Source organism: Meriones unguiculatus, chromosome 6 (genome assembly GCF_030254825.1).
Source record: "Meriones unguiculatus strain TT.TT164.6M chromosome 6, Bangor_MerUng_6.1, whole genome shotgun sequence".
In the NCBI taxonomy this organism is placed as follows: Eukaryota; Metazoa; Chordata; class Mammalia; order Rodentia; family Muridae; genus Meriones; species Meriones unguiculatus.
In genome coordinates, this window is record NC_083354.1 from 75,025,455 (window position 1) to 75,038,412 (window position 12,958).

A 12,958-nucleotide genomic window follows, 5' to 3' on the forward strand; every position below is an offset into this window, starting at 1 on the left:
GTAACCAATCAATAACTTAGGAACCCACAGTCTCACTATGTAAGCCACTTGGACATTAAACTGCCATGGGCTACATCTGTGCAGGGGTTCTAAATTATCTCCATGAATAGTCCTTGGTTGGAGTATGAGTTTCTGGGAAGTTCCCTGTGTTCAAATTTTCTTGTTCTGTTGCTCTCCTTGTGGAGTTCCTGTACTCTCCAGCTCTTGCTATTTCCCACATCTTACATAAAATTCCATTCTCTCTGCCCGCCAGTTGGCCATCAGGCTCAGCATCTGCTTTGATAGTCTGCAGGGCAGAGGCTTTCAGATGCCCTCTTTGGCAGGTTCCTAGGTTGTTTCCTGTTTTCTTCTTCTGGCTTTCAGAGGCCCTCTGTAGCAGGTTCCTAGGTTGTTTCCTGCTTTCTTCTTCTTCTGATGTCCATCCTCTTTGCACTGCAGGATGGGGATTGAGCATTTTAGTTAGGGTCCTCTCTTTTGCTTAGTTTATTTAGATGTACCGATTTTAGTGGGTTTATCCTATGTTGTACGTTTCTATGAGTGAGTATATACCGTGTGTGTCTTTTTGCCTCTGGGACAACTCACTAAGGATGATCCTTTCCAGATCCCACCATTTACCTGCAAATTTCATGATTTCCTTATTTTTCATTGCTGAGTAATACTCTATTGTATAGATGTACCACAATTTCTGCATCCATTCGTCAGTTGAGGGCCATCTGGGCTGTTTCCAGCTTCTGGTTATTAAAAATAAAGCTGCTACAAACATGGTTGAGCAAATGTCCTTGTTGTGTACTTGAGCGTCTTTTGGATATATGCCTAGGAGTGGTATGGCTGTATCTTGAGGAAGCACTATACCTAGTTGTCTGAGAAAGCGCCAGATTGATTTCCAGAGTGGTTGTACAAGTTTACATTCCCACCAGCAATGGAGGAGGGTTCCCCTTTCTCCACAACCTCTCCAGCATGTCTTGTCGCTTGAGTTTTTCATCTTGGCCATTCTGATGGGTGTAAGGTGATATCTCAGGGTCGATTTGATTTGCATTTCCCTGATGGCTAATGAGGATGAGCATTTCTTTAAGTGCTACTCTGCCATTCAATATTCCTCTACAGAGAATTCTCTGTTTAGCTCTGTTCCCCATTTTTTAAGTGGAGTACTTGGTTTGCTGCTTTTCAGCTTCTTTAGTTCTTTATATATACTGGATATGAGTTCTCTGTCAGATAAAGGGTTGGTGAAGATTCATTCCCAATCTGTAGGCAGTCACTTTGTTTTGATGACAGTATCCTTTGCTTTACAGAAGCTTTTCAGTTTCAGGAGGTCCCATTTATTGATTGTTGCTCTCAGAGCCTGTGCTGTTGGTGTTCTGTTCAGGAAGTTCTCTCCTGTACCAATGAGTTCTAGGGTATTCCCCACTTTTTTTTTCTAGCCGATTTAATGTGTCTGGTTTTATGTTGAGGTCTTTGATCCACTTGGAGTTCAGTTTTATGCAGGGTGACAAGTATGGATCTATTTTCATTTTTCTACATGTAGACATCCAGTTGTACCAGCACCATTTGTTTAAGATGCTATGTTTTTTCATTGTATGGAATGAAAAAAAAATGTCTTTGTCAAAGATCAGGTGTCCATAAGTCTGTGGGTTTATTTCTGGGTCTTCTGTTCGGTTCCATTGATCCACCATTCTGTTTCTATGCCAGTACCATGCAGTTTTTTTTTCCTGTTTTTTCTTTTCTTTTATTTTATTTTTTTATTTTTTTTTCAATGCAGTTTATTTAGGAACATTGAACAATCCTCGGACCCCGGGGAAAGCCAGCCCACAGCTTAAATAGCCTCTGGGTAGCCAACCCAGGCGTGCCACAGGGGCAATGCAGATAGGTCCACATACATGGAAGCAAGCCAGATCCTCGGCCTTAGCCAAATGTGGAGTTGTTCGTGACAGAGAGGACTCAGGGCTGGAGAGATGGCTCAGCCGTTAAAGGCTAGGCTCACAACCAAAAATACCATGCAGTTTTAATAACTGTTGCTCTATAGTACAGCTTGAGATCAGGGATGGAGATACCTCCAGAAGATCTTTTATTGTAGAGGATTGTTTTAGCAATTCTGGGTTTCTTGTTATTCCATATGAAGTTGAGAATTTTTCTTTCCAGGTCTGTAAAGAATTGTTTTGGTAATTTGATGGGCATTGCATTGAATCTGTAGATTGCTTTTGGTAAGATGGCCATTTTTACTATGTTAATCCTGCCAAGCCATGAGCATGGGAGATCTTTCCATCTTCTCATATCTTCTTCTAATTCTTTCTTCGGAGACTTGAAATTTTTTTCATACAAGTCTTTGACTTGCTTGGTTAGGGTTACACCAAGGTACTTTAAGGCAATTGTGGCTATTGTGAAGAGTGTTGTTTCCCTAATTTCTTTCTCAACCCTTTTGTCTTTTGTATACAGGAGTGCTACTGATTTTTTTGAATTAATTTTGTATCCGGCCACTTTGCTGAAGGTGTTTATCAGCTGTAGGAGTTCCCTGGTAGAGTTTTTGGAGTCACTCATGTATACTATCATATCATCTGCAAATAGTGATAATTTGACTTCTTCTTTTCCAATCTCTATCCCCTTGATCTCCTTCAACTGTCTTATTGCTCTAGCAAGGACTTCCAGCACTATGTTGAAGAGATATGGAGAGAGTGGGCAGCCTTGTCTTGTCCCTGATTTTAGTGGGATTGCTTTAAGTTTCTCTCTGTTTAGTTTGATGTTGGCTATAGGCTTGCTGTATATCACCTTTACTATGTTTAGATACGTGCCTTGTATCCCTGAACTCTCCAATACTTTAAACATGAATGGATGTTGGATTTTGTCAAATGCTTTTTCAGCATTTAGGGAGATTATCATGTGCTTTTTTTTTCTTTCAGTTTGTTAATATGGTGGATCACTTTGATGGATTTACATATATTGAACCACCCCTGCATACCTGGGATGAAGCCTACTTGGTCATAGTGGATAATATCTTTGATGTGTTCTTGGATTTGGTTTGCAAGTATTTTATTAAGTATTTTTGCATCAATGTTCATAAGGGAGATTGGCCTGAAATTCTCTTTCTTTGTTGAGTCTTTGTGAGGTTTAGGTACCAAGGTGACTGTGGCTTCATAGAATGAGTTTGGTAATGTTCCTTCTGTTTCTATTTTGTGGAATAGTTTGAAGAGAATTGGTGTTAGCTCTTCTTTGGAGGTCTGGTAGAATTCTGCGCTGAAACCATCAGGTCCTGGGCTTTTTTTGGATGGGAGAATTTGATGACCGCTTCTCTTTCTTTGGGGGATATAGGACTATTTAGTTGATTTACCTGGTCCTGATGCAGCTTTGGTAAGTCAAATCAATCAAGAAAATTGTCCATTTCATTTAGATTTTCAAATTTTGTGGCATATAGACTTTTGAAGTAAGTCCTAATGATTGTTTGGATTTTCTCAGTGTCTGCAGTTATGTCCCCCTTTTCATTTCTGATTTTGTTGATTTGGGTGGTGTCTTTCTGCCTTTAGTTAGCTTGGTTAAGTGTTCATCGCTCTTGTTGATTTTCTTAATGAACCAGCTCTTGGTTTCATTGATTCTTTGAATTGTTTTATTTGTTTCCAATTGATTGATTTCAGCCATGAGTTTGATTATTTCCAGCTGTTCACTCCTTCTTGGTGTGTCTGCTTCTTCTTTTTCTAGGGTTTTTAAGTGAACCATTAAGTTGCTTGAATGAGTTGTCTCGAATTTCTTCTTGAAGGCACTTAGTGCTATGAACTTTCCTCTTAACACTGCTTTCATTGTGTCCCACAATGAAAGTTTGGGTATGTTGTGTCTTCATTTTCATTGATTTCTAGAAAGACTTTAATTTCTTTCTTTATTTCTTCCCTGATCCAGCTGTCATTTAGTAACAAGTTGTTCAGTTTCCATGTGTGTGTAGGCTTTTCGCTATTTCTGTTATTGTTGAGGTCCAGCTTTATTCCATGGTGATCAGACAAGATACAAGGGATTATTTCAATCTTCTTGTATCTGTTGAGGCTTGCTTTGTGACCAACTATATGCTCGATTTTGGAGAAGGTTCCATGAGGTGCTAAGAAGAAGGTAAATTCTTTCGTGTTTGGGTGTAAAGTTCTGTAAATGTCTGTTAGGTCCATTTGATTCATGGCCTCTGTCAGAGACATTGTTTCTTTGTTTAATTTCTGTTTGGTTGACCTGTCCTTTGTTGAGAGTGGGGTGTTGAAGTCTCCCACTATTAATGTGTGGGTATCTATACGTGGTTTAAATTTTATCAATGTTTCTTTAGCAAATGTGGGTGCTCTTGTATTTGGGGCATAGATGTTCAGGATTGTGATGTCTTCCTGGTGGAATTTTCCTTTGATGAGTATGAAGTGTCCTTCCCCATCTCTTTTTATTAATTTTGGTTGAAAGTCTATTTGATAAGATACTAGAATGGCTACTCCTGCTTGTTTCTGGGGTCTGTTTTCTTGGAAAGTCGTCTTCCAACCCTTAACCCTCAGGTAATGTCTATCTTTGTGCCTTAGGTGTGTTTCTTGTATGCAACAGATTGCTGGGTTTTGTTTACACATCCATTCTGTTAATCTGTGTCTTTTTATTGGAAAATTGAGTCCATTGATGTTGAGAGAGATTAATGACCAGTGGCTGTTAGATCCCTTGATTTTGATGTTGGCTATGGTCATCAGGTTGTGTGCTTGGTTGCTTTTTGTTTTACTGTAGTAAGGTTAATTATTTCCTGTGTTTTCTTGAAAGAAGCTAATTTTATGGGGTTGTATTTTCCCTTCCAGTGTCTTCTGTAATGATAGATTTGTGTGTAGGTAATGTTGAAATTTGTTTTTGTCATTGAATATCTTGTTTTCTCTGTTTATGAGGACTGATAGCTTTGCAGGGTATAGTAGCCTGGGCTGACATCTGTTTTCTCTTAGGGTCTGCATGATATCCGTCCAGGCCCTTCTGGCTTTCATAGTCTCTGTTGAAAAGTCAGGTGTGATTCTAATGGGTTTGCCATTATATTTACTTGGCCTCTTTCCCTTGCGGCTTTTAGTATTTTTTTCTTTGTTCTGTATACTTACTGTTTTGATTATTATGTGGTGGGAGGATTTTCTTTACAGGTCAAATTTGTTGCGTGTTCTGTAGGCCTCATGTATTCTTATTGGTTTCTCCTTCAAGTTAGGGAAATTTTCTTCAATGATTTTGTTGAAAATATTTTCTGGGCCTTGGAGAAGGGAGTCTTTTTCCTCTATACCTATTATTCTTAGATTTTGTCTTTTCATATTGTCTTGGATTTCTTGGACGGTCTGTGTCAGGAATTTTTTGGATTTAACATTTTCTTTGACAGATACATCGATTTCTTCCATTGTATCTTCTACACCTGAGATTCTTTCTTCTATCTCTTGTAGTCTGTTGGTTATGCTTACCTCTGTAGTTCCTGTTTTCTTCCCTAGATTCTTCTTCTCCATTATTTCCTCCATTTGTGTTTTCTTTAATTTTTCCAATTCTATCTTCAGGTCTTGAGTTCTTTTGTTGACTTCCTTCACCTGTCTGATTGTACTTTCCTGTTTATCTTTTAGTTCTTTCAACTCAGTTTCTTTTATTTCATTCAGTGCTTTAAGCATTTCCTTTCTAAAGGCCATAAACTGTTTGTCTGCAGCTTCCTCTGTTTCTTTTTGGATGGCAATATTCTGTTTGAGTTTATCTTCCTCTATGTCTTTTCGTATCTTATTTGTTTCCTCTGTTGTCATGTTCATGAGCATCGTTGTTAGGTCATCTTCTTGTATTTCAGTTATGCTGGGGTGTCCAGAGCTACTTGCCCCTGGGTAACTGGGTTCTGGAGATGCCATATTGCTCTGTCTTTTGTTGCTTGAGCTTCTACACTGGCCTCTACCCATTGTGCTATCTTAGGTGTTTGGGGTTATTTTCTGGTGGTTCCTGGGGATCCTGTGGTGAAGAGAATCCCCTTTGCAGAAAGCTGGTTTTTCCTGAAGGATGTCTTCTCAGCTTTTTGGGTATAGTCCCTGGATGGCTGGCATTTTTTCAGGAGTTGCTGCTGCTCACCTCAGGGATAGAGAATTGAGTGGTAACTGTGGTCTTTGTTAGTCGAGAGGGTTCTCCTCTCACCCAGGGAAGTCCTAAGGACAGCTGCCCTGTTTCTGTGTTTCTTGCTGCAAATTTAATGATCAGATGCTGTGACACAGTTGGACATCTGGCATGCACAACTGTTTGTGCCTGTGTCTGGAGCACAGCTGAGTGATGGCGACTCGGCCCCGTCGGTCTGCTAGACTTTTTCCAAGGAAGGATTGGGTGATTTAAGTCAGTACAGTTTCCTTCCTTCCCTGTGCATTCTCTAGAGACAGGGACTCCCAGTATCTTTTTTTGCCCTGGTGTGCACTGTTCAGTCTCTGCCAGCTAGCTGGCCGCAGAAACTGCCTGTGTCTGGAGCACAGCTGAGTGATGGCGGCTCAGTCTCCGCCAGCTCTCTGGCGGGCAGAAACTGCTTGTGTCTGCCTTTCTGGGCTTTGGGAGCCTGGGCGTCTGCCTAAACTGGGTAATTTTCCAGAGACCTTTTCGGGGTGGGGGTGTCGGCTGAGTGCTCTGAGATCAGACCAGCCATTTCCATCCCTGTGTGAAACTCATTCACTGGTGCCCTGGTGCCCACAGTTCTATCTGAGGTGGCGAATCAGGCGCACAGGCAGGCAGGGCTCTGTGTCCCCGAGCCTGGGTCCCCAGCTCTGGCTCCAGGCTGGCTCCTGGTGCGCCTGTGGAACCCGAGTCTTTTCCAGGGTATGTCTGAGTGACCTAAGGTCAGTCCCAATCGTTTCCTGTACCGTGGGGTTATCTCTCCACTGAAAATTCCAGTCTCTGATAGTGTGGTGCACACGGTTCAGTCTGGGACCATGACCAGAGACACTGGCTGTGGCTCTGGACTGGGGCTGGGGCTGGCGGCCAGCAGCCAAGCATCTGAAAGAACCAGGATCTCTTCAGCGGTTTAGCCAGGTGAGTTAAAAGCTGATTGAATCCCCAACCATGGAGTATCCTCTCACCTGGGAAACACAATGACTGTGTTTTATGGCTGCAAGTTCTGATTGATGGTCACTGTGCTGATCCTGCTGCTGCTGCTCAGAATGAGAGTCCTCCAGGCACTGCCATCTTGCCCCTCCTCCAATACATCTAGTCTTATATCATTGTTTTATAGTCCTAGCTTCCTCTTTCTACCATGTTTGCCATTGTAACTGAGAACTGGCTTCTAATATTGCTGTTGCCAAATCTTTCCAGACAAAGGATAATTCTGTTAAAGTTGCCAATAACTTTAATATTTACTTCACATAGGATGAATGCATACCAAATAAAATGATTACTTCTTTAAATCTCAAATTCAATATGCCTATAAGATTCCATTTAACTTCCTCAGAACATTGGGGATGTCATCATCTTTTGTATAGCTACTGTATAATCTAAGGTTGGTTTTCTAATAAATTTAAGCTGCCCCTCTTCAGTTTCATCATGCAGTGGCACAGTAAGTTCTTATCTAAATGTCTCTGTCTTTGTCTGAGTGTTGTTCTCATTTTTATTTATAAGTATCTCTAATTTTTCTTCTAAGGCTTGTATCCTATTAGTCCACTTTTGATATTTTTATTTTCCCTATATCTCTCGTTTTCTTTTTTTCCTTTGAGAGGGTACAAAAATCTACTATGGCTATTAAGGATAAAATATTAATTGCTAGGCTGGTGTAATTATAATCTGAATTATGTCAATCTCAGTTAAGTCATTTATCTTTTCATTTACTGCTGTTGTTTTAAAGCCATTTAAAGCAAGATTATGTAGGTTCCTAGCACCTTGTATTATGGTATTTCCCATCTTAACTCTTTCTTTGAGAACTTCCAGGTGACTTAACAAATCTTACAGCTTCTCAGTTTGTCTGCACTGGCATAATTTCCCTGCCCATGCCATGTGGTTGTGCCATGTGTTGAAGCACTATATATATATATATATATATATATAGATATAGATATATAGATATATAAAACAAATTTCAATCACTCAATTTCACCAATAAAGATGCAGGAGCAAGATGCTTGGGTAAAAAAAATTTAAAAAGGCTGCTGTATGAGAGAGGCAGAGAAAGTATCCAGCTAACCTTCCTCCTCAACCTATGTGACAAAGGGAAACTCTCTTTCCCAACACCATCTCAAAAGCCCCTCAAAACTCAGTGTCTTACCCTTCTATTTCCCATGTGTTTCTTTATCCATCCTTCTGCCTTTTCTTACTATTTTTTTCTACATTTACTCCCTATCAACTGGTTGCTTGCTCCACCTCTTGAACATTTGTTGACTTTATTTAATCCTGTTCAAGTAAGTTCTTGGATTAAAGGTGTGTGCTAAGGCTGAGCCCCACCACAAGTAGAAACAGGATATTTTGATAAACAACACAAGCTCAGGGTTCACAGTGTGATCAAATATCTTGGAACACTGACCCCTTTTCTCTTCTTCTTTGAGAGGGCAGTGATGAGGAGGGCCTCTCTTAGGTGGGGCCTCCTAGAGTGCAGAATGTCTAGGTCACAGCTGCTCATGATGGAACAGCAACAGAGGATGGCTTTGTTGTGTCTCCCACAGCACTGGCTCTGGGTTCTCTCAGGAACCTGGAGGAACTGCTTCTTCCCACTGGGAACGGGATTCACCAAGTGGCCAGACTGATTGTCCAGCAGTGTCTACAGCTTCAGCGTCTCCGAGTTCTTGCTTTTCACCACACCTTGGATGACAACAGTGTGATGGAAATTGGTGAGCTTCCCTCAGAGAAAAGGTTTCCCCCATGTATAAGCAGTGGTATCCCCGGTGCTACCTGCTGCAAATGTCTAGACCTGAGAAAGGCTTCCAAAGCATTCCTCATTTGCACTATCATGCTGCTGCTTCTTAGGCCCTTTGGAAAATTTAGATTTATCTTGGTCAGTGGAAAGTCAATGCTCTCCTTTTTTTTTTTTTTTTTTTGTCTTTAGAGGTGGTCAAGATAGGAGGGTAAGGGAGTGGAGGTAGAGAAGTGTTCAGGCTGTGGTTTGTTTTCCCAGTGCTGGGGATTGAACTCAGTACTTCACATACACCAGATCAGTGTTCTGCTACTAAACCACACCCGGGTAAAATCTATGTCTCCACACTTGTTGCTTCATATATCTGGCCATATCCCCTTTTAGTCAACTGGATACTGGCAATATGTAAACAAGTTGTAGCAACTTGAAATATAAAGCTGCATCCATTTTCCTGTCCATGTTACTGAAACATTTGCCATCTAAGTCAGTGTGGCAATGAACCAGGTTAGGGCACAGAGCTTCCCCAGTGTCTGAAAGCCCAAGTTGTATCCATTCTCGAACAGCGCCCTCCACTTCCATACACAAATGACCACTGCACTGCTCTCTCTCTCATCGTAGCTTTATTTGCAGCTAGACTTTTCACACAAGGGAATTCTATAAGATAGGCAATGTTTTGTCTTTTTTCACCAAAAATTGTGTTTGTACCTTATTTCAGAATAATACATATGACCATAGTGCATTGATTTCACTGCTATGCATCTGTTCATGATTTGACCACATGTGTCCTCTGTGTGTCTATTCACTGGGCACTTGAGTTGTTTCTAGTAGCTGGTTACTGTGAAGTGCTTCTAAGAGCATTCTTATAAAATATACATGTTGGGTATTACTGGGGATGGAATTTCTGAGATACCTCACATATATTAATTAAACCATGTTTTTTGCTTAGATGTGGTACTTGTTTGTAATCCTACACTTGAGGAGGTTCAAGGGTTCCTTGTCTAAATAGCAAGTTCAAGGCCAGGTTGGGTCACAGGAGACTGATCACAAACAAAGAAACAGGAACAAAATTCTCCATGGTGTTGTGGTAGCTTTTACCTTCAACAGAGGTTGGTTGACATTCTATCCCCAGTAAATATTGTCAATCCCTTGTAGTTTGGCTACTCTGATGATTCTCATGGGTAATAAAATCCAAAGCTTTACTGTTTGCTCCGGCCAGCAGAGCTTGTTATTCGGGGGATAGAAGATTATCTGATCCTGTGAAAAGATGGACGAGAGAAAAGAATGAGTCCAAGCAAACAGGTGCTTGTCAATGATTAACTTTACTGAGCAAAATCAGCTTTTATAAAGGGTTCAGGATGAGGAAGTAGGGTGGGTGAAAAGTTACAGATTCTTCTCAGCCAGGGACCTGAGACATCTTGTGATAAGTCACGGTTCTGTGAGCATATCTCTGCTGCTGCCAAGCAGTATGTTTACCGCAGGTAAGGGAACGGGCAAGTTGAGGCAAGTCGGTGAGTTTCCACAGGTGGTCCCTGACAACTGTTGTTATAAACAATTTTTTACCAATAAATTTTACCAATTAAGACTCAGGAGCCAGATGCCAGGATAAAAACCTACTAGCTCAGAGAGGCAGAGAAAGGACCCAGCTGACATTCCTTCTCAGCTCAGGTCTGGATGGAAAAACCCAAAAGGTTTACTAGCTCAAGTGGCAGCTCAGGAAGCAAAGGCCAAAAATCCCAAGGCTGAGGGCTTGCTAGTTCAAAGCCCCAAAGCCATGGAGCTGAGGAGCTGAAGCCTAAGCTAAAGCTAGAGCTTGATGTAATAGCTCCTTTCTATGTCTCCACACTGTTTTAAATACCCCTCAATGCAAAGTCCCTCCTATTCTTTAATCACTATGAGCTTGTTTATTGCTCTGCCTTTTGATCTAAGGTTAACTTTATTAAATTTGGTGTACAGAAAGCTCTTGAATTAAGGGTGTGTGTTAGGGCTGGGTGAACCACACCATAATCACCTGTTCACAATAAAAATCTCTTGGACTAAAGGTGTGTGATAGGGCTTGTTATGCCCAATGCTTTTGGGGGGTGGGGGTCAGGCCAGGTACTCTCAGCTCAACCAAATGAAAAAGGAAACAGGGTTTTACAGTTCACAATTATGGGGTTCATAATGGAATCACATATCCTGCACCAATTTATTTGAGGAGTTGAGGAACATCTTTCAGATTGACCAGGATCTGAAAGAAAAGCATGAGAGGAAAAAGAAATGGATTACCTTTCTGAGATGCACCTCAGAAGCCAGATAGATTGTACTTGGCTCATGGATACTGCACTAGGGCTCAAAAATTCTAAGAAGAAAAACACATTATCTTAAGGTGAACCCATCTTCCTAAAGGTGGTCTCCTATCATGCCTGCCCCACATGATTAACCCTTAAAAGAGGAGCTAAGGGCATGATTCCATGTGAGATAGATTCCATTATTTACACCATAATTACTTCCAGAGGGTGTGTTTAAATCTCTAGATGTGAAACTGGAGATGTACTCAGCAGTACTCATTTAGATTATGTGAAGCCCTGAGGTCATGCCCAAGCACCACAAAAATCAATCAGTCATTCCAACAATCAGTCAGTCATTCAATTTATTGATCCCTGCCACCTGTCTGCCTTCCTAATGGCTCTAGTTTTCTTTTATATCTTCAAGCTAAGTGCAAAGCACATGTAGAGTTGTAAGATCTTTCTGGTAGATCAGTGTTTTTGTTTGTTTGTTTGTTTCTTTTTTACATGTCTTGGCACTTCCTCCTGGTTTCTGTTTCCCCTTTGCAGTTTGGCAAGGTCATTCCCTATCGGCCAGGCAGCTGTTTGGTGCTTTCAAAGAATGACCTCTAAAACATCATGTTGACCATTTCCTACTTTCATTGTCATGGTTGGGAGTAGTACCAATAACTTGTCACCATTATTGACAGCCTCAGGAGTCTCATTTCATAAATGTTTTGTTTTCTAGCCAAGGTAGCAACCAGTGGAGGCTTCCAGAAACTTGAGAACTTAAATCTTTCAGTAAATCATAATATTACAGAGGAAGGATACAGACATTTCTTTCAAGCCCTCAACAACCTGCCAAACCTGCAAGAGCTGAACATCAGCAGGCATCTCTCAGAATGCATCCAAGTTCAGGCCACCACTGTCAAGGCTCTGAGCCAGTGTGTGATGAGACTGCCCAGCCTCATCAGGCTTGGGATGCTCAGCTGGCTCCTGGATGAAGAGGACATGAAAGTGATGAATGCTATGAAGGAAAGACACCCTCAGTGCAAACGCTTGACTATCTTCTGGAAATGGGTACTGCCATTCTCTCCCGTCGTTCAGAAGTGAAGGATGCAGCTGAAGGCTACTGACAGTTTTAAATATCTGATTTCCTAAAACATTTTACTGTAGCTAAGCAAGGTGGTACTCCTCTGTACTTTCAGCATTTAGGAGACTGAAGTGGGAGAATCAAGAAGTTCAGACCAGCCTGTGTTACATAGCAAGATCTTGTCTTAACTGATCAGCCTGCTCTTTGATCACCTTCCCCTGAGGGGGGAGCAGCCTTACCAGGCCACACAAGATGACAATGCAGCCACTCCTGATGAGACCTAATAGACTAGGATCAGAAGAGAGGAGAGGGGGACCTAATAGACTAGGATCAGAAGAGAGTCCCTATCAGTGGACTTGGGGAGAGGCATGTGTGAAGAAGGGTAAGGTGGGATTAGAGGGGAGGAGGGAGGGGATTTATGGGGGAAACAAAGTGAATAAAGTGTAATTAATAAAAGTTAACAAAAAATAAAGGCATAACTAACCATCATATGAAATAATATTTATTAAAGGTGTAGGCTGCTGATACTTTTCTAGAAGCCTGCCTGTTCCTCACTGAACTTAGCAGCAATGATGAACAGTGCCTTGGCAGTCCTTGTGTGGTCCTCCTGTCTAAAGATTAGAGACCACTCCATTGCAAGGTCAACAGGAATGGGCTGGGGAAAAGAACATCAGTGTAAAAAAGCCAGAACATGGAAGGAGTATTTGATGGAGGTAAGAAACTGACGGTTTAGTATTGCATCAGTCTCATACATGATGAAGCACGAGTCAACTTCACCACAGGATGCAGCTGGCTTTCCAGGAGATGCTTAGTCTTTGCAGGGCTTTT

The 12,958-nt window shown here is 41.4% G+C and overlaps 1 protein-coding gene across 1 annotated transcript in view; it reads left to right on the forward strand.

Annotated features, from left to right (window-relative positions):
- Nucleotides 1–12,514, forward strand: part of LOC132654713 (baculoviral IAP repeat-containing protein 1a-like) — a 74,199-nt gene extending 61,685 nt beyond the window's left edge. Inside the window, exons 15-16 of the mRNA XM_060385631.1 lie at nucleotides 8,607–8,771; nucleotides 11,786–12,514. Coding sequence (XP_060241614.1) covers nucleotides 8,607–8,771; nucleotides 11,786–12,150 — 530 coding nt within the window. The 3' untranslated portion in view covers nucleotides 12,151–12,514. The remainder of the gene's footprint in view (nucleotides 1–8,606; nucleotides 8,772–11,785) is intronic.
- Nucleotides 12,515–12,958: the final 444 nt, after the last annotated feature.